Source organism: Muntiacus reevesi, chromosome 1, assembly GCF_963930625.1.
Source record: "Muntiacus reevesi chromosome 1, mMunRee1.1, whole genome shotgun sequence".
In the NCBI taxonomy this organism is placed as follows: Eukaryota; Metazoa; Chordata; class Mammalia; order Artiodactyla; family Cervidae; genus Muntiacus; species Muntiacus reevesi.
Genome location: NC_089249.1, coordinates 263,367,016 through 263,392,717, shown reverse-complemented (window position 1 = coordinate 263,392,717; position 25,702 = coordinate 263,367,016). Strand labels below are relative to the sequence as shown.

The following is a 25,702-nucleotide window of genomic DNA, read 5'->3' as shown; positions in this document are numbered from 1 at the left end:
ACACAAAAATCAGGTTTCATTTTCTTCAATCACAGGACAAAACATTGTGCAGTATTACTGCTATTCTAAGCAAACGGTTTTTCTAATTTTTTTTTTAAATCTATGAAGAGGTTTTTTTTTTTTAAGGAAAAAAAATGTGGAGGGCAAATTATGCTAGCATTAACTCTTTAATATGGATTAAAGGCAACCCAAACTTAAAATTCCTACACTCTTTCAAACTGACTTTCATGATGAAAGTGGTATAGTTTGTCCAAACCCATTAGCACATATAAGAGCTACATTACAGGTGTTAATGGGAGCCGTTCAGATCTGTAACTATCTGTGGACTGTGCCACAGACACACAACTAATATATAGAAATCAGTATTAATTATCTTCAGATAAGTTTCATAAAGTAACTTAGTGTCAGTACATTACTACCAACCTGTTATACTGAATACTGATTTTACTTTGTTTCAAGTTCCACTACTTTGTTAAAGCAGCTAAAGCAGCAACAGACTGGCAGAGTGGTGAGGTGGGCAGCTAAGAAGATAATGAAAGACAAGACAGAAACTGAAAAATGACACAAGAAATCCAAAAGCCACAATACTGTATTCTTGGTAAAAACTACTTATCATAAGAGTAAATGATTATAATTATAATCAAATGAAATAATTTGTTTAGGAAGGTAGACAAAAATATGCAGCTTTTGAATTTTTTTTTCAGTTCTGGATAGAAAAGCTTTTAGGTGTCAAAATACTTAAAAAATTATATACATACCCCTAGTTCATCTAAAAACATGATCATGCGATGTTTATTACTTTTGATGAATGGATTGACACCTTCCATGTAAGGCTCCTAAAAATATAAAAATACAAGTCTTACTATATAGATGAAAAGCATCTGATCTGTAACAAAAACCATACATATAGTAAAGATTCTTATAAATCATAGTATTAGTACCAGAACATATTTGTAAGAATTTAATCATAAAATGACTATTTTCCTTCTAATATAAGCAAGCAGCTATTCTAAGGAATTAGCAAATTCTGGATGAAAAAAAAAATTAGCATACACAGTCTAGCAGAAACAAACTGTTTATATGTAGGTCATTCAGAAATAATTACTGACTGAGAAACTACTTGGCAAGTACCTAGAGACTATTAGAATCTAGCAGAGAATATAATGAATTAAAATACACCAGATAAGGATTGCAATAAGAAATTAGTACTCATAACCTGCCTTGGAATTCAGATACATTAAAAAGCTAAGTCAGACTACAAACTGCTTCTTTTTAAAGTCTTAAACCTATTCTAAAACATGCTATGTCACAAGACATGCTATGTCACAAGTTCAGTATTAACACAAGCTCTTTTGAATTCAGTAAGGTGAGATAAGGACCTAGACCTGAAAAATCATCTAGTCTAAAAGTGAAGAAATAAGGAAACACAAAGTGGTATGCCTATCAGATTGTCAGAAATAAAAGTGTAATGACAGCTGAGTTTTGGCAAGGCTGAGCGGAGCAAAAAGTCTTCTTACTTAGTAATTCTGCTCCAAAGTTCATTTAAAGAAATAACTGGACAAATTTGAAAGGAAGTGTGTGTGTGTGTATGTAGACATCTCTAAGGATATAAGGTACAGTGACAAACTGGAAGTCATCTAAGTATCCAGTAGAAGACTACTTAACATTTACATGATGGCATTAAATAAGGATTAAGAAAAATAATTATATATTTTCAGATACAACAAGAAGTTTAATAATGACAGAAGCAGGTGATATACTAACAGTCAATTGTCCTTAGTAGGATCACATATGGGTGCTTTAAAAACTCATGTAAAATTTAATATTACAGAGAATGTTTAGCATGTAATACATAACAAATCAACAGGGTACATTTTAAAATATGTTAATTGATTTTTATATTTAAAAATGGAAGACTGATGATTCTGGAAATTATACTGAAAGTTTTCTATACTAGCTAAAACAGTGGTTTTTAAAATTCCATTATTAAAATCTAAAAACATTAAATATGTGAGCATACCAACAAAATCATAAATTATCCTTATGAAATATCCAGTTTAAAATTTACATATACTTTATGGTTTTATTGTGTTGAGGTTTCACTCAAAAATGACATTTTAAAGTATCAAAATGTTTTTACCTTAGCTCCAAATTCCACAAGATTTGCTAAGTTCTGCACAGACTTAGCCACTAATGTCAGTGTTCTTGCAGCAATAGGAGATGGGGAATCTATAAGAGAATTGGGCACAGCTAATGACACCAACTCCAAAGGTACTTCTAGGTAAACCATTATAAATTTAGCACTTTAATATTTCTTCACAGTTAAAAATACGAACATTCTTCCATTCAGAATGCAGTGGTTTTTGGCAAGTGTATGACCTGTATGAACCAAAAGAGCTTGATTTAAAGGAGGGAAACCAAACACGCTTATCAGCGCTTGTAGTTTATGGAAAGGGCACTGCAAGACTCAGCAGTTCCCAACTGGCTGGTAGTGTCACAAAGGACCTCAAACCTCTATCACTACGAAGACGGTCACTCCACAGGACCTTGGGGACAGCTCACAGATTGTGAATTTCAACCAGCCAGGTTGTCCATTCGCAATATCAACAGTTTCCTGCTCCCAGCCTCCACTCAGTCAAGTAATTCACTTTAAAGCTCACTAACAAAGTCTGGAATCTGCTTTATTTTGAGGAGAAAAACATATAAGTTGTTAATTTTAAAAAGTTTCTTTAAAGGTTAATCAGGAAATACTGCCTTATATTGACAGTAGGCTGTAAATGAAAAATATTTGTCTATTAATTTTAAGCTCTGAAACGTGATTATTTTATAGTGAAAGCCTATAGATATAGTCTATTTGGCTGTCTGATTTTAAATTGTATTCTTTTTATCTTAAGCTGCTAAACAATAAATAATATTACCTAGGAGCTCAGAGTCCAACATTCAGATAAACACATCTCTCCAAAAGAATTCTAAACCCTTAATGCTTAATAGGCCCAAAGATTTAACCATTTTAGCAGCAACATAAAGTATTTACAGAGACATGATGGCTATAAAGGTAAAATTTAACAAAAATGTTTAATACAGTTTTAAGCTTCAAATTATTAAGACAAAAATGCTTCAGATTCCTTCTGCTAATAATCGCTTATGATTACATTTATAGTCACAAATATCATTCTTTTCCTTTATTTGAAAAGTCTACTACAACTTCAGAAAGTCAGTCCATAATGGGCATATTAGTAATATGCAAAACCGAATCTGGTTTGTTGGAGTTTAAAATTTCAATTATCATTATGTAGTTCATGACAAGAAATCTCTACTGGGAAATCTCAAGAGACTCCTTCATAAGTATTCGCAGAGTACTACAATTGCAGCTAAAATTTTAAAATCCAACTTGCAATGGTAGTGACAAGAGTCTAGCATGAGCTAAAAGCACACAGAAAGCTCTTCTTCCCAACCTGAAAAAGCCAATACTGCAGACTGGAAAAAGTCCTAAGAGTTTGAGACACAGGTAGGGACAGGCTAGAAAATGGTATGTGTCTATACTTATGCCATTTCAGGCTTCAGATAGTAGTGGGAAAAAAAGCAAGACTGAAAGAAAAGGTAAAATAGCAAAAACAAGTCAGGTGCTTTTTTATACCAAGTCTTAGAAGAAAATAATTAAAAAATCAGATTTAAAAGAAAAATAACCTCACTAAAGAGTATGAAACTTTTTTTTAATTTCAAAGTTTATTACCTGAGATGATATTAAACATCCGTGGATTCAGGATGGCAGGACAGATAAGTCGAAGAAAAACAAAACCACTGAATGGGAGGGAAATTTTGTTATTTTAGAAAACTACTATAATGTGTTACATTAAAATAATAAGTTTAATAGCTGTAGAGCTATGAACTTTAAACTAATGTAGGGCTGACCAAATATACAACTTTATGAAAATAATAAACTATTTTAAGAACATATGTATATATTCTGCTTCTTAAACATATGTACTTATTTAGAATTTTAGGTTTACTTTGGGAAGATTTAAGTTATATCTGTAAAATTCACTGTTTATTTCAGGCCAACAGTGCATTTTATATACTTACTTTGAGGAAGGAGTGTCCTTAGGAACACTAGGAATTTCTAAAATATTGTAGGAGTACAAGTAAACCTTTTTAATAGATACATAGTTCTGTAAAGGTCTTAAAACTGACGTTCTCTCACTTCTCTTTCCTCTTTCTTAGAACAGACTACTATAAATCAAGTCTGTTATACTGACTGTACACATTATTATGTAAAATTAAGAATCCATTGTACTAGGCGAAAAGTGACTTCTTAATAAATGACAAACATAATGTTGAAAAGCCTTTAAGGCAATGGGGGAAAAGACATTAGGCTTTCTAAAGTTAAAAAAAATTCTCAGATTACAAAACATTAATAGCAAAACAAAACTTACTATAAACGTACATTTAACAACAGTTGTCATTATGATTTTACCTGCTAATCTTACTTACTCTGGGAACAAAGTACATCTACAAGTGTATATTGCTAGTCTGCCCCCTTCGGTTACTGGTATAGTCCTCATTTAGATAATATTTCTCTAATTTACTCTTAAAGAGGATCCACACTCATAACTGACCTCTCACCTGCCCTTGGAAAGATAAGCATTATTTCCAAGTTGATAAAATTCTTTTTATAAATTAAAATAATTGACACAGTCTCTTTTCTCTATTAGAGTGAATAACCCAACTTCTCAGCATTCACCTCCCAACAATGTTGTTTGCTAATTTTGGGAAATCTTGGAATATGTTGATTCTCAGACAGCATATTAAATCTTTAGATGTCTTTTAATTTATGAGGAAATTTGCCTAAGTTTTACTTGAAGATTTTGCTATCTTTCCCTTTGAATCTGAAATATAACCTAACCACACTAAATCATACAAGAATTTCAGTGTGCAAATCTACTTTCTGTGAATTCTTAGAGGTAACTTTAAATATAAGAGGGATACTAGGTATCTACATGTATATTTAAAAGCTTAACTAGGGGCAGAAGTCACCACCTAGGCCATGCCCCTTAAAATACCCTGTCATATCAAACCGCATAGCAGAACTTCCAGCTGTTTGCTTAACAAACATACTTGTATGAAACTTACAGCCAGTTTTCATTTGTATCAGACACAACTGTGCTGAAACATATGCTTGTAATTCTTTTCTATTCCTCTCAATCTCTACTAAAGCCAAAAAATGTAAAATCGACAATTCTTAGATATTTGTCATATCATTAGTAATCAAGAGATTTTATCTGTAAAATGAGATACCTCTACAAATATAGGTTGGGGACAGGATTAATGCACATTTTCAAAACGAATTCTGTGATACCGGTGTCTTCAGTAGTTGCCCAGTTGTGTGTTGTTGTTTTTTTTAATGATCTGTAACATGATGGGCAGCATATATCCTATATGATAAATTTTATTATCATTAGACTGCTGAATTCTCTGATGCTTTTGCAATAATTTTCCTACAGTCTTGAATAGGTTGTGGTGTGCTTAATAAAACCTTTCAGATGTTAAGGATTTTAGACTGGGTCTTAAGACATTTTGCCTTTAGTTCTGCCTTGGCCACTATCTATCTATATAACCTTAAGGAAATTCAGCATCTACAGATCTTCTTCCTCATTGTAGAAGTTACAGTAATACCAAAGTCATCCTATATAAGCTACAAAATGCTATGACTTGATAGAGCAATTCCTTCTAATTACTGCACAACTAACACACTGAGACAGCTTCAGAACTGCAGACTCTGGCAGCACACGAGCACCAAGACACAGACAGTTACAAACCAATTAATCAATATCCGTATGGTTCAAGTATTGCTTTTCCTAGAGACACATCAACTCATTGTAGTCTGCCCCTCCCTCCTCCTCCACCTGTTTCTCCCCTTTTCTATTATGTACACATATAGGCTTCCCTGGAGGCGCTGCAGTGAAGACTGCCTCCCAGCGCAGGAGACTCAGTCAGATCTCTTGGCCCAGGAAGATCCCCTGGAGAAGGAAATGGCAACCCACTCCAGTATCCGTGCCTGGGGAATCCCATGGAGAGCAGCCTGGCAGGCTACAGTCCACGGGTTTGCAAAAAGTTGGACATGACTCAGTGACTAAACAACAACAATACACATATATGCATGAATATATGTGTGTGTATGAAGGGTACTATATGACGTTAGCTACATATTTTTGTGATTATATAACTTTTAACCTCATTCTGTATGGTTTAAAAACAAAAAAAGACCTTCCCAAATAGTTAATTGACTATCAGTAATTGTTCAGGTTTTTAGAAAATGCAAAATGGTAGCTAGCTAAGTATTTCACAGTAACTTAAAAAAAAAAACAAAACCACAGTACGTTAAAGTTTAGGAGCTATCTGAACTTAGAAAATATTCAACAGGGCCTGACATAAAATTCAAAGAAAAAAGGTCTTTAATTGTATACTATATACTGTTAGTCTTCACATTTCCACTCTTATCCACTTGACTATTTATGCAGGCTATTAAAATGATCTAACAAATCAATTAATAAGCCTTACCTAACAACTCTTGTTCTCATGGTGGTATTTGTAGGCCACTTGTGCTGAACAGATTTCTGTAAACACCCATAAATATACCTCAGTGTCCTGCCAAAATAACACAATCATCTTAATACAGAAAGCAAGTGAAAATGCTGATCTCATTGCAGTCTAAAGTTCATGACATTTTTAAATGCAACTAGCCTTTTTCCCAAAAAAAAGTACTCTGCTACAAGTAATGATATTTAGCAAAGGATAAGGGAAACTTAGGTTTTCGTCAATTCATTTAGCCAATTCTTTATATCTACTATGGAGGAAATCCTACCATTTTTAGACTACTTCTGTATTAATGAAAAGAATGAAAAGGTACTAGAATGGAGGCAGATTTTAATGTAAGTTAACTTCTGCCTGAATAAGTGAATTCACTAACACTGGAAGCCACTAAGCAGATACCGAGTATTTATCTTGTGTACGTACTGAGGAAGATATTCAACTATAGATGGGAGAGGTACATATGTTTCATGATCTCAAATCTGAGATTATTAGTTTCTATTCATTCCCCAAGTTACTAGATAAACCAGACATACTGGCTGTATAAAAACATGATTTATTTTAATGCAAATATTTCACTTTGGTTTCTTCAAGTCACTTTTTCCTTAAACACAACTCATCATGTAAAGATTAAAAACTCTCCTTTTTTCAAAGTGTAACAACAGGATAGTGGGAAAGCTTACACACGTTTTAGAAAGGCAGGTCTTAAAAAGGCAATATACAATTTCTTATCAAACTAAAATTTCACCACTTACGGTGGAAGTATTTCTGAAGCCATGAATATTTTCTCCACAAGCTCTGAAAGTATGTTCAACAGGTGTGCTAAATTAGTGTTCACATCTTCATTTTTTTCTAACTTTGATGGACTTAACTAAGAGAAGGAATAAATCAATATAAATGCATCTTGGCAATAATAAATGCAAATGAATCAAAGTAATCAAACAGTTGTTTGCAAAGTTCTCTATTTTTCCATTCAATCTGTATTAGTCTTTTGGTGGTGGTGGTGGGGCTAAATGGGAATTTCAAGTCGTTTACTCTATGGAACTCTTAATGGGTTTATTACTGTTAATTCCCAACTACTCAACTGAAGAGCAAGCAATGATTATTCAACAATTTTCAGCTGCCTTGGGGTTAATACTAATCAATAAAATTTCCTTTTATTCATTTACCATATTTTACCATAGACTTTACAGGCACACAAAACTGTATTAGACTTTATTTTAAACATAATACTCCCAACTACAACACAAAAACCCCATTTAAGTGGCCACATATTCATAGATATATTGGAGTATTTAATTGGGAAGAAAGATCACCATATATTATTATAAAACCTATCTTAATTCTAAATTTATGTGAGGAAAAAACTTATTAAAATAGAAAAGTTTTTATGAATAAGACTTTTTAAATGACTGATAAAATACCAGATGCCTCAGTGGCAGCATCATGAGCTTTCCAGTAACTTTTGATATGTAAGAATTCTTGTCTAGAATCAATGGAGTAGATGTATCTATGGGAATCTAAATACCTTAGCCTGGATTCAACATCCAGAGACTTTCTGCAGACTTGCTGCATTTCTGTATCCTTTATACTTAGGCTAACTATGGTGTTAACCCCAGGTCTGCAATACTATATTATCAATTTGTTCTCTTTGAGTTAATAAGTAAAAACTGACAATTTAGTGCAGAGTTTAACACCTCGACTGATCTGAGTGTACATTATCAAAAGCAATTCCTTTATTCTGTATCAGATATAAGAAATATTATCGTTCTGTAGTTGCTCTACCTTCAAAATAAAACAATAAAATATTCACATAAATGAGATTCTACTCTTTTTCTTAATGGTTTGTTATGAGTTTACATTACCGACCCTGAGATCAAACCCAGGTCTCCTGCATTGCAGGCAGATTCTTTACCATCTGAGCCACCAGGGAAGCCTGAAGCCTTTAATAATTCATTCTAAAAGGATGTTTTTATTTGCTTGTAAGGGGATACCTCTGTTGTTCCTACTACCCTGCTCCCTGCCAACCAAAAAAAAAAAAAAAAAAACCCAACCCCTAAGGAAAGTAGTATATACTGTATGACAAAAGTACTTTCATGTATTTCTGGCACAATTTGACGTTTTTAATCCCCAAATAAAGTATATCTTTTTGAAGTCTGTTTTGCGTAGCATTTTTCTAATTGTATTACAAAAGGTATAACTGCTCTGATGAACAGTTTTAGACAGCTAATACATTTTCCTTAAAGTTAGCTATAAAGTATTACCTATTAAAATATGCTCTTTCCTGAAATACAACATTACTCACCTCACAAGACTGCTTGCTTTCCATTATCTTTAAGATAGAGTCTTTCAAAGCGTGATGAACAAATTGTGTAGCAGTGGCTTTCATATACTGCTCCATCAAGGTGCTCGCAAGTGTTGTGGCTCGAAATAGGGTAGTGGCTTCATCTACACAGATATTTAATATTAAAAAATTATTTGTAAAGGCTTGTACTATTGTGAATCAGATTGGAAATTGTTTTCCTTAACCAATTATAGCCATTTAAGCATATTTATCTGCATGCAGCATTACTGAATATAATGATGTCCTGTATTTCTATAAACTTAACTCTTCAAAAGACTTCTATTACTTCATAAGATCATAAACAGAAAGGATTCACACTGCCATGTTCATATAAACACACAAAGGCTTCAGACAGTTATATGGCTTGTCACTAAGACTAAAGAGCCAAATAGTGAAAAAACTAGGACCAGAATCCAGCCTTGCTTTCCACTGAGCCCACACTGGAAAATATGAGTTGATTTCCAAACAAGCATATAACATAAAATCCCAGTATAGATTGACTTAGTAGTCTAACATATAGCCATTAATAACTTTTAATAAAATTCTAGAAAACACAAATATTGAAAGAAAATAATCTCAGTATAAAATATGTACTGCCACTTTATATTTTTGTATTTTCTATGAGGAGGAGGAAATAGTTCTAGATTCTACAGTTTATTAATACCTGGGGAACATAGAAGCAAGTATTGTGTGACTCAAAGTGCTGATTGGAAATGAGTTATTCTGACATATTTACAGGTGGTTACAAAGTACAATATGTCCAGTTGCTTAGAAACTACCTATCTATATAGATGCTAGAAATAAAATACAGCTGACACCCAACTTTTGTGCAGTGATTTTATAAGCAGAAAAAATAAACGAGAACATAGTAAGCATACCAAACTATTCTTAATAATTAGATGCACTATGAATCAATGATCTGGACATGGAAGTCACTCTTACTGCTTCTAATACTAATTTGCCATGACAGAAACCTGTATTAAATATAAGTAACCCCCTGCTTCCTATATTAGCCAGCTTAAGAATCAGAACTGACACTCCAACTAGTTGATTTTTTAATGACGGAAAAACTGAGTAACTTCCTTTGTAAGATGATTTAATTATTTGATGTTTTAAGATAAAGTCCATATATATTCTTGATTATAAAAGAAGCTAAGCGCCGAAGAATTGATGCTTTGATGCTTTTGAACTGTGGTGTTGGAGAAGACTCTTGAGAATCCCTTGGACTGCAAGGAGATCCAACCAGTCCATCCTAAAGGAGATCTGAATATTCATGGAAAGGACTGATGCTGAAGCTGAAACTCCAGTAGTTTGGCCACTTTTGCGAAGAACTGACTCACTGGAAAAGACCCTGATGCTGGGAAAGATTGAAGACAGGAGGAGAAGGGGATGACAGAGGATGAGATGACTGGATGGCATCACCGACTCAATGGACATGAGTTTGAGTAAACTCTGGGAGTTGGCGATGGACAGGGAGGCCTGTTGTGCTGCAGTCCATGGGGTTGCAAGGAGTTGGACACGACTGAGCGACTGAACTGAATCATTAACCCAGTTTTTAAAAGTATCACACCAACACATCCATACTATACCTTCCATGCTTATTTCTCTGTCATTTAGTGTACATAACAACAATGATTCAAGCTTTTCATGAAGAAAAATCTTCAGCAGAATGCTAGCCAGTAGTGTTCGGTCCTGTCCGCATACATGTGATAAAGCGTAGACTACGTGAAGCTCCTTTTGCAGTATGAGCTACAAAAGACATCGAGAAAGGTTGTTGAAGGTATACAGCATTGGTCATTCTCAGATGGAACAGAAAATATGTTGTTCTATGGGATTCCCAGGTGGCACCAGGGTAAAGAACCCACCTGCCAATGCAGGAGACATGAGAGAGATGGGCTCGATACATTCTCAATTTAGGAATATGTCCTATTGAAATCATGTATTAAAAACAGAATGAGATTGTGGCCTTTACATTCATTAATTATATGAATATTAATATGAATATTAATTATTCATTAATCATTATATTCATTAATACCAGTGTCATACTGCCGCAAGGCTTTTCAATCTTCTCTGTCACTGTGCCACTAAACTATGAAATTACTATATTTAACTCAACGGACCTTTCATTAAAAGTTAACTATTTCTCTTAATGATTTTAAAAGTAAATAGTCTGGTAAATAACTTAAATACCTCTTTAAATTCGCTGTATTCTTCTTCTGGCATGATCTTTTCCATAGAATACCGTGCTCGGACGCGCAGGGACCCTGGTTCGATACCTTTCAAGGGTATGTGGGAGCTGAGTAGAAACCATTCGTCTGTGGCGTGCCCCTTCTGTAACCGGCTCAACTGGCAGCGCATAAATACTTTGACAGAAAAACATCAAATGATTACTGTCTCAAAAGACGACACTGTAATTAGTCCCACAGATTTTCCTAATGTTATGTCTTCTCTATAGTGTTAAATGCTTTTAATTAAAGGACTTTTAAGTAGTATCACAAATTTGACACTTAATGCTCACTTCATTCATCTACTGAATGCCTACTAGGTGCCAGCCTCTATGACAGGCGAGGATGTGGAGTACAGACGTGATTCAGACATGGTCTCTGACAGGCATGAGGTCCCTGTGCAGCCAAGGAGGCAGGCAGCCAATGATGGTGCCTGTGGGAAGTGCTGTGAAGTTGTTAGTGCTAGTGAAGTACGGGGAAATAATTCGTAACTCGGCCTGTGAAGTTTTAAACATTCACGTTAAGCTGACTTGTAACAGGATCTGGAGGTGTATCTAAATAGAAAGGTAGAGAAAAAAAGGCAGTGTGCGCACAGTCTGAACACAAGGTATGATGGATGGTTTTTAAATCCATGGATAATTTAAGAGCTATAAGGCGGCTGGTGCAGCTGGAAAGAAGGATATACAGAAGATTAAGAATGAGGAGGAGTAGGTCAGGAAAGGGTTCTGTATCATCACTAGGGGGTTAGATTTTCTTAATGGGAACCACTAAAAAATGTTAACCATTTAGAACAGTACAGAAATTAGAGAATATAGCAAAAAATTCAGGCTTTGATTCTGTTAACATATAGCACTTTTTTTTTTTCTTCCCAAGCCTGATTTTTAAGAAGATATTTTAAGGATTAACCTAATTCACTCTAGTGTGAATTGCTAAATCCCACTGCTACCTGTTTCAGAAACAGGCTGGGAAAAGTGTGCTGCAGAGAACAAGGACTGGCTACTAGAAGTGAATAGTGTTTTAAAGAAAAAAATTTAATAGAGTGCTTTTTTTAATGTATATGCAAAGGACAGGAGAGTAAGAGAAACCACAAAAGTAGGAAGAAGGGGTAAGGAAGCATCACAGAGAGATGACCACTGTCACTGTTTTCTTTTTCTTGTTATTCATTGGGTGAGGACGGTGAACAGACACTACTTTAATCTTGAGGGCTTAAGATTACAGTATATACAATTTAGCCATTTTGGTCTTTATTTTATCTTTTTTGGACACATTCTCAACAATTAATACTTTCATATGTACAAAAAGCAATAAATTTCTGAATTAACTTACAGATATCAGGATCTTTGCTTTTCTTCGTTTTATTACTAAGAGTTATTTCAAATCTGTTGATATCAGGAGGAAGATCACTAAAGAAGCACACAGGGAGAAAAAGAATTAAGAAAATATCCTGGCATCAAACTATCTAATTCCTTTGTCTCTAGTATTGAATAAGCTCCCTATTTATTTTTGCTACTAACCCAATTCAAAGTGGTAGATTTAAAACTAGATTCAAAACAGGTTTATCATTTGGTACACAAGAATACAGACAAACAAATTACACTTTGCCTACCATCCTTAACTTCCCCAAGTAAATTGTGGAAACCCTCATAAATATTTTGTATGTGTATGTTAGTAAATGCTTTTGGATTTGTCACTATGAATAACTAGGTGAAAAACCAGAGACACAGCACTTTACTAACAAAAGTGAACAGATAAGAAAGAAAACAAATATAGGTACTATTAAAATGCCCGAGCCTGGCACCTTGTGACCAGTTTAGATACAGAGTTAAGAGAAAAAAAAAAGGGAAAGAAAACGCATTCTGGGAAAGAAGCTCGTCTGATGTAAGAGAAAAGGAGACTTACTCAAAGACAAACTCTTCTGACCACACAGGGTTTTGCCCTTCCCTTGCGTGAGTTTTTGCTACCTGGACGCTATTCAGGTAGATGTTACAATATGGATTAGTAAAATGTTTTACTGGGAGTTTATGGGCTTCTTCAATATGTAAAACAAGACTGCTGACCTAAAGAAAACACAAAAAGTATTACCCCAGATTTCAAGAAGTATGCATTAGGTTTCAAAGGCAATTATAAAAACCCAAAGTAGTGACTTATCCCCCTCTTTTTCAGGAAACATGACTTTCAGTTATGTTTTCCTTCTTAAGTGACACAGAATACAACATTCAGGCATTCAGCAAATTCTCACTTAAAAAATAAATATAACTGTATTTTATAAGTTATTATTCCAATTATAGTCCTACAAAAATAATGAAATACACCTTTTTTTACTATAAAACGATGATTCAGAGGAAATTTGAGAAGAGGATCCTTTATTAATTTAAGTAAATAACTGTCACCACCCAAAGCAAAATCTGACATACTATATAATGCTCCTCTGGAAGATTTTATTTCTATATAGAGTTCCACAGCTAGAAAATATTTAAAAAATACTGATTCTACCTTCTCATTTTACACAAAAGGATACAGATCCAAAGAAGCCATTTTTCAGTTTTGATGCCAAATTTAGATTCTGATTCCAAATTTCTAATATCAGGTTCTCTCTCCCTCTTGCCACCTACTATTTGTATGGCCTTGCACAAGTTAATTTCTATGAGCCTCTGCTTCCTCAGATGTATTAGGATAAAGTCTACACTGCAAGTTGTTGTAAAGATTAGAAATGATATGTATAAAAGCACAAGTGGAAAAGCTGGCACATAAATGTCCCTGGGGAGATTATCAGACTTCTGACTACAGGGAACATAACAGAGTCATCTGAAAAGAACCATTCATTCACTTATTGGTTAAACTGACCTAGCTTACTGGAAATTCCCATAAGTATTAATAAAACAAGAGCTACTTTAGTCATTGTAGCTATGCTTTTGTACTATGCTTTTCTCAAATAAATATTGTACTATGCTTTTCTCAAAACTCCAAGAATGTTAAATTTACTTAACTTTTGTTCAATTATCTAGGGATAACTAGAAGAGAAAAGCAAAGAAATGGAGGGTATACAGTTCTTTACATACCCAGAAGAAAAAAGAGAAAGCCTAGCTTTACTCTCTATAAATGAACATGTAGGACATGTTAAGGTTTCAAAAAAGATAGGATACTACCTGCAAGTGACATAATAGGTTTCAAAAGCAATTACTGTAAAAAACACTAAAGTTACCAGGATTAGTACTTTCAGTCAGATGATTTTTTTCAATGAGCACTTTTAGTTCTTTTTTGACACAGGCCAAAATAACTTTTTTAATGAAAAGAGTAATAGTGCCAAACAGAATAGTTTCTGTTGTCGTTGACTTGGCATTGGAACTTTAAGCAGAAGAAAGAAGTCCTTGGTATGGTATGTATTCAACAGATGGCATTCGGGACTAAGTACCCTATACAAGGCAGTGAAGAATCTGCCTGCAATGAAGGAGATGCGGGTTCAATCCCTGGGTCAGGAAGACCTCCTGGAGAAGAAAATGGCAACCACTCCAGTATTCTTGCCTGGGAAATCTCACGGACAGAAAGCCTGGTGGGCTACAGTCCATGGGGTCATAAGAGTCAGACACAACTTAGCAACTAAACAGCAACCCAGCAAGGATATAAGAATATTCTTCTTCATAAAGAAGTAACTATTTCTCCTGCTGTTGAAGCCAAGTGGGAGCATGGCTTTAAAATGCCTGAAAAAGATTAACCTCTCAAGAAATCTGAAGTATTAGAAATGTTGCCCAAAATAGTTCAGAGAAATAAAGAGCAAAGTGATTAAGCAAAACACAATCACAAATCTGTGACAATCACAAATCAAAGAAAATAAAATTTCACCTGACGCAGGCGTTTATTAGATGTCCCTGGACTACTTTTCCTTAAGTTGCAAAATGCCTGCAGACCTTTCATCCAATCCTACGAAAAAGAGTAACAGCGTTTCAAAGAAACATACCGTATAGTAGTTTACGCAGTTTCCAGTCATCAGTGTGTGTTCTTCCTCAAAATTCAATCGTTCTTTCCTTCCCTACACTCGAGTATCCCGCACTTTAACTATATCTGTGCTCCAACAAAGTGAAAGAGTGACCAAGACAGTTGTAATAATTCTGCAAGATATTGACTGTATTATTGCAGAATCTCTGAATTAATCCTAAGTGTCAAAGAGTGATTGTTTAGTAGCCAAAAAATAAATATACATGTAGCTAAGCAGTTAAACTTGAGGCACCCTAAGGCAGAATTTAACTTGATACATTCTGTGAAAGGAACGCTGACTGCAAAACCAACCGATAATGTGATGACTGATTTGATGACTAGTTTTCTAATCTTTACCTTAGAACGTGAAACGTATAAAGGGATCTGGGTGATTTATAAGCCTTTCAAATATTAATGTTAGATATAAAATATTGCAGCCTAATATTAAAACTAAGTTACAGATATATTCTCAAATGTTTAATGCCCTACTACACTGGAGAAAAGAGAGAATAATTTTGGGTTTATAAATTAAATATTTGGCATACATGTTTCTAGTAAGCTCTGTACTATTGCTTCACTCAATTATGTCTTCAATGTGTTGGCTACTTCAGTGAATCTGAATTCTGTCAATGTTTAGAGTATGTCTTTTAATGGGCAAATTTAGACTAAATCAATTACCATAGCTTTTATAAAGAGAAGACAATAACCAGAGATCCTACAGGTCACCAAAGTAACAAAAATTTGGAATACCATGGCATTTTTGGACTTTAAGGGGTACATGAAAACACAAAATATGGACAGAGTATAGATAAATAAGAAAATGTTCTATTTATACATCATGTGAGACACCCAAAACATAATGAAATGTCATCAAGGTGTGTAACACATCTCTAGAAAGAGAGAACCTGATAAAATAACTGAAAGACAGGATACTCAAGTTTAAGTTTCTTTCCTAACTCAATTTCTAACAATTAAAAAAAAAGTCAAAGTTACCAAAATATTATGAGCACTATTTTTGCAAATTAGGGATAAATACCCATGCTCAAACGGTAAAGAATCTGCCTGCAATGTAGGAGACCTGGGTTTGATCCCTGAATTGGGAAGATCCCCCGGAGAAGGTAATGAATACTCACCCCAGTATTGTTCCTAGAGAATCCCATGGACAGAGGGGCCTGGGAGGCTACAGTCCATGGGGTCACAAAGAGTCAGACTAATACTTTCACTTTTTCACCCATGAAACAAGGTTTTATGTGTATTACAAGTATTCAATGAGTATTCAATTGTGCTATTTTTTCCATGACATGAAAAATGATATGCAATTATGAGCCATAAAACACAATGGCTCATTCATCAAGTTTATTCTACAGTCAAACATATCTTCATAATTTATGAATCAGGAGCCCAAGCCAGGATCCAGAGTTTTAAGAGCATCTGTCTCATAGCCAGAATTGGCAAATTATCTTCTTTTTTCAATAAAGTCACATTCTTTCACCTCTAAACTACTTTCAGGTTCCTTCCATAGGGTATTAGCAGAAGAAAATACAGCCATATATCTACAAAATACCACTGAACACCCCAGAAATATTGTGGCTCAGAGAAATCAATGTATTTTTAAAAGATCTTTAAAAACATTTCTTCACATTACTTAAAATTTAATAGAAGTTTTAATAAAGGCACTGCACCTGGATCAATGGCTAATACTGAAAGAAAACATTATATCTAGACTTAGAAGAAAAATAGAAAAATTCCTCAAATTTTTCCTTGTGATGACTGAATTTCTATTTTTAGATACAGAGTTCAACCAGTGAAGAATAGCCAATGCTTATTAGCAAAACTAACTGACTTACCTTTTTGAGTATACTGAGAATATCTACAACCTTTCTTCAGAGAAGATTTTAAATGAGCATTCTCAATTGAGTCGAACATCATAAGAGTATTTTAAGGTCAACTTAAAATGGAATTTTCCCAATAAGGCTTCACTGTGTTTTTTTGTTTTTTTTTGCATTTCTTTCAAAAATTTTTTTACACATGAAAGTTCTTATTGTTAAAAATAAAAGATGATTAGATTCCAGGCACCTTTTTAATCACCTCAAGTGCAATAGTTTTCTATTCTAGTTAAGAAAATATGGACTGAATAAAGGTTTATAGTAGTTGAAAAAACATTTAACTTACCTCTGCCTGTTCTGGAGTTTCTCCTGCAAAGTAGAAGATGTAATGTTCTTCACTAAAGTGCTGAACCACTATCTGGAAACAGTTTGGCCTTTAAAATACAAACAAAAAGTTAGTAGGAAGTTCAACAAAATGTACTGATTACAGCACTTATATCAACTTTAGAAAAAAACATATAATTATGTAATTTATACAAAATTAACAATTCATTTAGAGAAATAATCCATTGTATTAGATTACTAAAAAGAATATGTCAGCTGCATATATTTTAGAAAGCTTTCTATCTGTAATACTGAAATCTATCTACGTTTAAAAACATTTCAAAATACTATGTAAATTATTTTAAAATAGAAAAGTTACAAGAAAATTGAAAACCTAAAACAAAATTGAAGCAGAAGTGCTAGAAGTGCACGTAGCTCATCTAAACTATAGCTCATCTAAAGACTGAAACAAACAAAATGTTACTAAACTTGCAGCTTAAGGATGATACAGAATATACATTTCTATGTACTGTGGCTATCTCTCAGTAGATTATGGGTGATTTTAATTTTCTTCTTTATAACTTTATGTATTAAGAAAATTTTTTTAACAACTGGCCATTTTTCATGTTAAAATGGAAACATCAACAAGCTTATTTTGCAGCTCAAATGACCTAATAGTAGTGTACAATAAACATTAATTCTTATCTTCCTATAAGTATGTACTGTACTACATATAATTCACTTGACAAGTAAATACAATATTAGTAGTTTACATATTTTTTGAAGATGTGTTGTTTTTCCAATTAGATTTGAAAGTCTAAAAGGGCCTTCAAACTTTTGAAATTCAATAAGTGTTATTTGTATTTCTTGCCTTAACCAAAGAAATATCTTAGACCTTGGTGTTAGAAGGTCATAGCAAAATACCCAGAGTACAAGCTTAACATATGGATTAGAGATAAAAAACCATGTCTTCAATGCTTTAAGAATACCATAATACAGTGGAATATGTCAACTGAAAACTTCTGATTCTGAAAGTGGTTTGTACCGGATTAACCCTCCTAGATGGATAAAATATAAACCAAACAAAACACAACTGTATGAAGTCACTGGAGAGCAATGAGGTGGCTGAGACTTGAGGGACCAAGATATAATGAAGTGAGAATGACATTCTCCACAACTGTTCTTTTCAAGGTGATTGCCAGTTCCTAAACTGTTTAGGGCAGGAAGCTGAGGTGATAAGCAGAAAGCATCTAAGAGGCTAAAAAGCTAACCAAGTACATTCAAAGTTTCAGTGTTGGGAAAGACAAATGAGTTCAGGGCCTTTAAATGAGGAGGCTTTCTGTTGAGACCCCTAAAAGGCTACACCTTCAGAATTAAGAGCAAATCAGAGATAAAACAGCCTTCACCAATACTTCCAGTTGATCGCTAGGCAAATCAATATGAACTACCCCTACTATAACTTATCTGCAGAAGAACAGTCCTCTCTGGAGGCAATAACATTATGTATAGCTTCTATAGTTTGTTACATACTATGTCCACTATTCAGTCAAACATAAGTTGACATTAGAGGAATCAGGATCAAATGACTGAAAAGATGAAAGAAAAACAAATGAGAAAGACCTACATATAACACAGATGTTGAGGACAGATATAGCTTCCAAATATTTAATAGTAATTAAAAGGCTTTGAAAAAGATAATAGAAAAGAGAATTTTGTTACATAACTAGAAATATAAAAGACGACTCAAGTGGAAATTATAAAGCGGCAAATGTAATAAAATTAAGACCTCAACAAGTGCATTTTAGTACAGAAGAATAGTGAACTGAAAGACAAATCAAAGAAAATATCCAACCTGAGGCACAGAAAGGAAAAAAATTATGAAAAGCATAGAGGAAATGGTTTCACAGACACATGGGACATAGTAAAAGGTATATAACATGTAACATGAATTCCAGAAGATTAAAGTGAATGTGGTAATAGGACTGTTTAAAAAGATACTAACAAAGAAATTTTTAAAAGTGACAAGAGACATCAGGTCTTAAGAATAAAGAAGCTCTACAAACATGATAAATTTTTTAAAATATTTTTTTACAGTAGGCACATATTGATTTAACTTTTGAAAATCTAAGATAAGGAAAGATCTCAAAGCTTCCAGAGAAAGATGAAATAAGTATACACATTGAAGGAAAAAAAAATATCCATAATCTCTAAAAGAGAAACAATTAGAATGACAAAATTTTGGAAAGCAGAGACTCTTTACAAGGCTGAAAGAAAATAATCACCAAACCTAAAATGTAATATCCATCAGAAACATCCTTCTTAAATAGATAAAGCAATAAATACTGCCACAATAAAAGATTCAGCCTAAGAAAAGGTAAAGGTGCAAAACTCCCATATAAATATTCAGTACAGCAATTACTCTCTGTATGACTGAAATGTCTTTCAACTTGTGCTTCTGAAACAGTTAATATTTAAAGTAAAGCAGTATTAAGAGTCAGAAGTTTAATATAAAGAAACAGAATATTAGGGACATCTCAATAATACTGAAAAAAACCTGGAAAAACTACACAGCCACACAACTAAAGCACTGGAGAAAACAGCGGAATGGCAGTGCTGACCAGCATTCCCACACCACACGCTGGGTGACAGGGCAGGCATCTCTCTGCTGTGGGCTGCCATGAACTTTCACATTAGACTCCACCCAAATGCTCAAGGTAAATCAGTAACATTGGGCTCTATGCTTACACAAAGCAAGAAATATTCAGTGACTTAATCTATTTGATAACACAACAAATACTGTATTCTCAGGATTTTCAGTAGTTACTGGAGGAAATGTTCACTTCTCCTTTCTCTGGTACTGTCTGCCACCTTTGCTCTCACGAAGGAAGTGGCTCTGTGAGAAAAACGCAGTACACACAAAGGAAGGCAGAGTTGCAAGACTGAGAGGAAGCCAGAGGTCTGATCCTACTAGTCTGAAGGCCAAGTTCCCCATATTGTTAAGTGAGGGGAAAAAAATCTTAAATCCTATCTTACCCAGGCTTTTTTTTTTTTTTTTTGGATAGCTGTTTTCAAGAGATATTAAGACGTGTTTGGGGCTGGGGGAAAGCAAGAGTATCAAGGTCAAATGAATTCATGAAATACTTCATAGTATTTTATGATGATTCACACAGTATTTCATGATGATTCATAGTATTTCATGTTGATCCACTCTTGATGAGTCACAATACAAACATGGGCTACAACTTCAAAATGTCCCACTGTATGGAAAATTATTTGTTTAATTCAGCATCTCCTAAACCTATCTGACCACTTAAAAGATGCAGTTAAATTTCAAATAATACTAATGTGATCTCCAAATACAATTTGGACAAAATGACAAGCCTGTACGTTCTACAGGTATTTCTCTTGAAGCTTTCCCAACTTAAATAGGAAAAACTGAAGTTGCCTAGTAGAGATGCCATCCTGCAGCAGAAAATAGACTGTTAAAAATTTGCTGTAATTATCTTCAAACACGCCTGTGTGCCTTACTCAGCCGCCCAGTCATGTCCGACTGTTGCCATCCCCATGGGTTGTTCGCCCACCAGGCTCCCCATCCATGGGATTTTCAGGCAAAAATACTGGAGTAGATTGCCATTTCCTTCTCCAGGGGATCTTCCTGACCTAGGAGGCGAACCATCATCTCTTGTGTCTCCTGCATTGAGAGGCAGATTCTTTACCACTGGAGCCACCTGGGAAGCCCCCATAGCAATACGTAATAAAACTGCTTGCTAAGTATACCCAAAAACACTCTAGAATGGATTCATAACAGATCGTCCATCAGTCCATCTTATAAGTGATCAAATCGGTTTATTAATAATACTGATGGTGAAAGATAAAGAAAGGCTCTTATTACAAAAATCTAGATGGAATTAAGTGTTGAATTTGCCTTGCGATGTTCAGGATTTACTTCTATTTATTTTCTTAAAAACTATGACATTAATGTAAGAAAAACAGTTTTAATTTCAAATCTGAAATACTCTCTCCTCTTTTCTATTGAAATAATTGTTTTTATACTACAGTTGTCTCTCAACGTCAGCTTTCTTAGGAATCAAGTTAAAAGTACAACTGAGTGATCTAGTACTATCATATGCATTGAGTTAACCAAGAATGATAAAATAGGAGAAAGGTGACAAGAATCAAAGTCATTCAAAAGATTGGCAGTAAATGCACTGCATACAGAGTTAACTCTTAATACAAGAGATCCATAGATTTCTATGTGATATAGTGGAAGTAGAATTTTATGCATAAGTTAGTCTAAAAGAGAAAAACAAAAATTATCCTAGAAAGTAAATATGACATTTTCAAATGATTTTCAAGATCTCAAAATTGGTTTGCTATGCTTTGAAATGATCTGAACATACTATTTTATTATTAAAACAATTCCAAAAAGATATAGGAAACCAATTTCTTACCTGCCAAAGAGACTATCATGAACAACATAGACAGAACACACGCTGAGATCTATTAATCCTTTTGGTTTTGTAGCTCGTTTTTCACTTTCAAAATAAATAAGTTGGGCATCACTGCCCTCTAAGATAAAATATAAATTTTTCCACCTTTTTCCCTTTCCTGTTAAAGAAAAAACAAATTATTTTCCCTTAGCCAAATAATGAACTACAAAATCACTGACAGTAAAATCATAAAAATGATCATTGCTTAAAAAGGTCAAATATATTTCATATTTCAATTTTTATTCCCGAAGCTTCAATAATACCAATCCTTACAAAATGAGAAAATGTCTGTAATCTATCTGTAGAAAAATCTTTTGTTATATGCCTTGTTTTAATGAATCACAAGGTAAGTGACAAGGGTACCTTAACAGTGTATTTAGAAATTCCACTACAATAAATCATTACAATTCTCGCTTAGCATTAATTCTTTTCTGGTCATAAGGGAAAAAAATCTCTTCTGCTAGTCATGTACCCCTCATCCTCCACATTTCTTAATGCCAAACTGAGGCAAATATATATAATAGGGACCTCAATACCATCAATGTGATAAATGTCAATAAGAATTTTCACTTAAAAAAAGTATGGATAGACAGGTGACCAAGAGACCAAGAATCAGATGTCAACTTGTTAAATTCACAGCTCAATGATAAATAAGATTTATGCCCATTACTTACAATGTTTAACAGCAAAAATACTGAAGCTGAATCTTTAGTCTTAAAAGTTTACAATTACCTTTTTTTAGAAGATAACCTTTTTTAACAATATTTTTATAAAAGGCATCCTTTGTTTTACGACGAATTGTATTATAAATTTCCTTGCCATCCACTGCATCATTGAGTACTTGTTCTTGATCCTGAATTTTCAAAAATATTAAAATCACTTCATGAATTCTTGATGAAAATGAAGTAAAATCTACTAAACTACCAACTTAAAAACCAGATTGTGCCTGTCTAGACATTAAAAAAAAAATTAATACCAAAATCTAAAATAATGTAACATATATATTAAGAGATTCTGCTTTCCAAAGAAATTTTCAAAAAGGTACCCTTCCCATTTCTCAAGAACCATTTTTTAAAATACAGTTTTTTGTGTGCTTATAGCAACACTGTTTTGAAAACATGCCATTTGTCCCAGCATTAACTGATAGATTTGGACCAATTTGAGCATAAAGCAAATTCATGTTTGCTTATGCACAATTACATCCTCGAGAAACTCTTAAGTGCAGAAAGCTGCACCCAGATGAAATGAGATGCCTAGGAATATGCAAAATACATCCCAAAAGCCTACCGGCCTCCCCAGATTCACTGAGTGCTATAAGCCATATCCATCCAGTCACATTTGGCGTCCTAATGTGTCTGATTTCAGACAGTCCTCCTTGTACCACTTCCCACTGTTTACAACCCTTCTGATGGCCTCTTCCACAAGAAAACTTGAGGCCTTTTTCAAGGTAAAGTGCCTTATTTATTGTACTACTTGATGCGAAAGTAATTGCTGTTTTTGCGTTGCTGAACTTGGCCATCTGATTTTGGAATACATTCTTAAATAAATGTGGTTATGTTATACATCATTTTAATGCGTATTTCTCGCTTTGCTTTTTTGCTAATGACTTATTACTTGCTGTTTAGTTTTTAGACGATGGAAATAATGTTAAGACAAAAAGCAAATTCAAGCGATTTTTTTTACTTGAGTTCAAATGCATCGTAAAGCAGCAGAGACAAGTCACAACATAAACAACACATTTGGCCCAGGAACATGAACATATAGTGCAGTGGTGGCTCAAGAGGTTTTGCAAAGTAGGCCCTGAAGATGAAGAGTATAGCGGCCAGCCATCGTAAATCGACAATGACCAATTGAGAGCAATCATCAAAGCTGATCCTCTTACAACTACACGAGAAGTTGCTTAAGAACTCGTGTCGATCATTCTACGGTATTCAGCATCTGAAGCAAATTGGGAAAGGTGAAAAATCTCCATTAAGTGGGTGCCTCATAAACTGACCAAAACTCAAAAAAAATCATTTTGAAGTGTCATCTGGTCGTCTTCTACACAACAATGAACCATTTCTCTATCAGACTGTGATGTGCAATGAAAAGTGGATTTTATACAGACAATCAGCTCAGTGGCTGGAGTGAGAAGAAGCTCCAAAACACTTTCCAAGTCCAACTAGCATCAAAAAGAGGTCATGGTCAGTGTTTGGTTGTCTGCTGCTGGTCTGACCCACTACAGCTTTCTGTAACCTGGCAAAACCATTACATCTGAGAAGTATGCTCAGCAATTTGATGAGCTGCACCAAAAACTGCAATGCCTACAGCTGGTTTCGGTCAACAGAAAGGGCCCAATTCTTCTCCACGAGAATGCCCAACTGCACATTTCACAACCAACACTTCAACAGTTGAACAAATTGGGCTATGAAGTTTTGGCTCATCCGCTATATTCACCTGACCTCTCGCCAAATGACTACCACTTCTTCAAGCATCTCTGACAATTTGTTGCAGGGAAAACACTTCCACAACCAGTAGGATGCAGAAAATGCTTTCCAACAGTTTGCTGAGTCCCGAAGTATGGTTTTAATGCTACAGGAATAAACAAACTTATTTATCAGTGGCAAAAATGTGTTGACTGTAATGGTTCCTACTTTGATTAATAAAGATGTATTTGAGCCTCGCTATGATGATTTAAAATTCATGGTCCAAACCTGTGATTACATTTGCCCCAACTTAAATATTTCTGACCCATTTAGCACATATAAAAACTCTGCTAATTGTTACTAGTTTCTTATCTCTGTGTGTCACTGATGACGCTTTTCAGTGTTGTACCCACAACTCCACCTTTGCCAAAATCCTGTGGGGTTTATTGCATGATTTTATGACACTGAACTATAGGAAGGCATGTATCTTAACTGCTAAATCCCCACAACCTCATATAATAAAAGAATTAGGATGTCAGGAAGAATATAAAGATAAAAGTGCCTTTATAATGATCTTCCCCAAAGAAGTCAATCTTCAATACTGCCATCTAGTCCAATGGACCCGATTTTAGTTTTTAGTTTCTTGTTTGAGCAGCTCTTATTACTTGCAAGAACTAATATTTTATGATTTTTTCTTAGAGATTCATGGGTCCAGCTGAACATTTTATATCTAAGATATGTTATAGAATTTTCATGAAGCCTATTTTTTCCTACATCTTGAAACACTCTGCTATTTTATCATCCCAGGAACCATTTCATCATGACTCAACAATTATACTCAAGTATGCTGAAGAGAATGGTAAACCACGGCAAACGGACCAAATCTAGCCCACTGCCTGTATTTGGACGTAGAGTTTTACTGGAACACAGCCATGGTCATTCTTTTACATACTGTGTGTTGCTGCTTCACTACAAAGGCAGAGTTTAAGTAACTGAGACAGAGACTGAATGGCCCACAAAATCTAAAATATTTATTATCTGGTCCTGTACAGAAAAGTCTGCCAACCTTTGGCCCAGAGGCTGATGCAACAGTGAAATATATCAGCTCTATTGCATCACCTCTGACACTTTTTACTGTGTTGCCAACTATTGCAGCATCTTTCAAAAAATATAAAAGGCCATCTTTGTTATCTGCTTATTAGTTTTCACTGAGTACAGATAAAAATTCAGAATTCTTAATTTTCTGCTCATATTAGCAGAAAGAAAAAACTGAAAAAGATGTTTGATAATTATAAAAGGAATCAGATGAATGCAAAGCAACATCAATACTCTGTGATCTACTGTGATGATAAAAGTGATTTTGATAAGCAAAGTCTCAGACTGTAATTCTTGATATGGTAATATCCTTGATGAACTTTCTCAAACTCAACAATGTGCTGAGTAAATGTTGTATTTCTAGGGAAACAAAGGAAACTCATTTACTGCATTCATTTAGTTAGTGATTCAATAAGGACATCATGCAATA

At 34.2% G+C, this 25,702-nt stretch overlaps 1 protein-coding gene across 1 annotated transcript in view; it reads right to left on the bottom strand.

The window, feature by feature from the left end:
• The window catches only part of RASA1 (RAS p21 protein activator 1), a 108,925-nt gene that overhangs the window by 2,592 nt on the left and 80,631 nt on the right, over positions 1-25,702 (bottom strand). Inside the window, exons 10-23 of the mRNA XM_065919114.1 lie at positions 22,505-22,625; positions 21,734-21,890; positions 17,305-17,392; positions 15,001-15,078; positions 13,060-13,217; positions 12,487-12,563; positions 11,126-11,298; positions 10,522-10,681; positions 8,894-9,036; positions 7,344-7,459; positions 6,559-6,645; positions 3,734-3,801; positions 2,141-2,229; positions 759-836 (exon numbers count right to left, since the gene is read on the bottom strand). Coding sequence (XP_065775186.1) covers positions 759-836; positions 2,141-2,229; positions 3,734-3,801; positions 6,559-6,645; positions 7,344-7,459; positions 8,894-9,036; positions 10,522-10,681; positions 11,126-11,298; positions 12,487-12,563; positions 13,060-13,217; positions 15,001-15,078; positions 17,305-17,392; positions 21,734-21,890; positions 22,505-22,625 — 1,593 coding nt within the window. The remainder of the gene's footprint in view (positions 1-758; positions 837-2,140; positions 2,230-3,733; positions 3,802-6,558; positions 6,646-7,343; positions 7,460-8,893; positions 9,037-10,521; positions 10,682-11,125; positions 11,299-12,486; positions 12,564-13,059; positions 13,218-15,000; positions 15,079-17,304; positions 17,393-21,733; positions 21,891-22,504; positions 22,626-25,702) is intronic.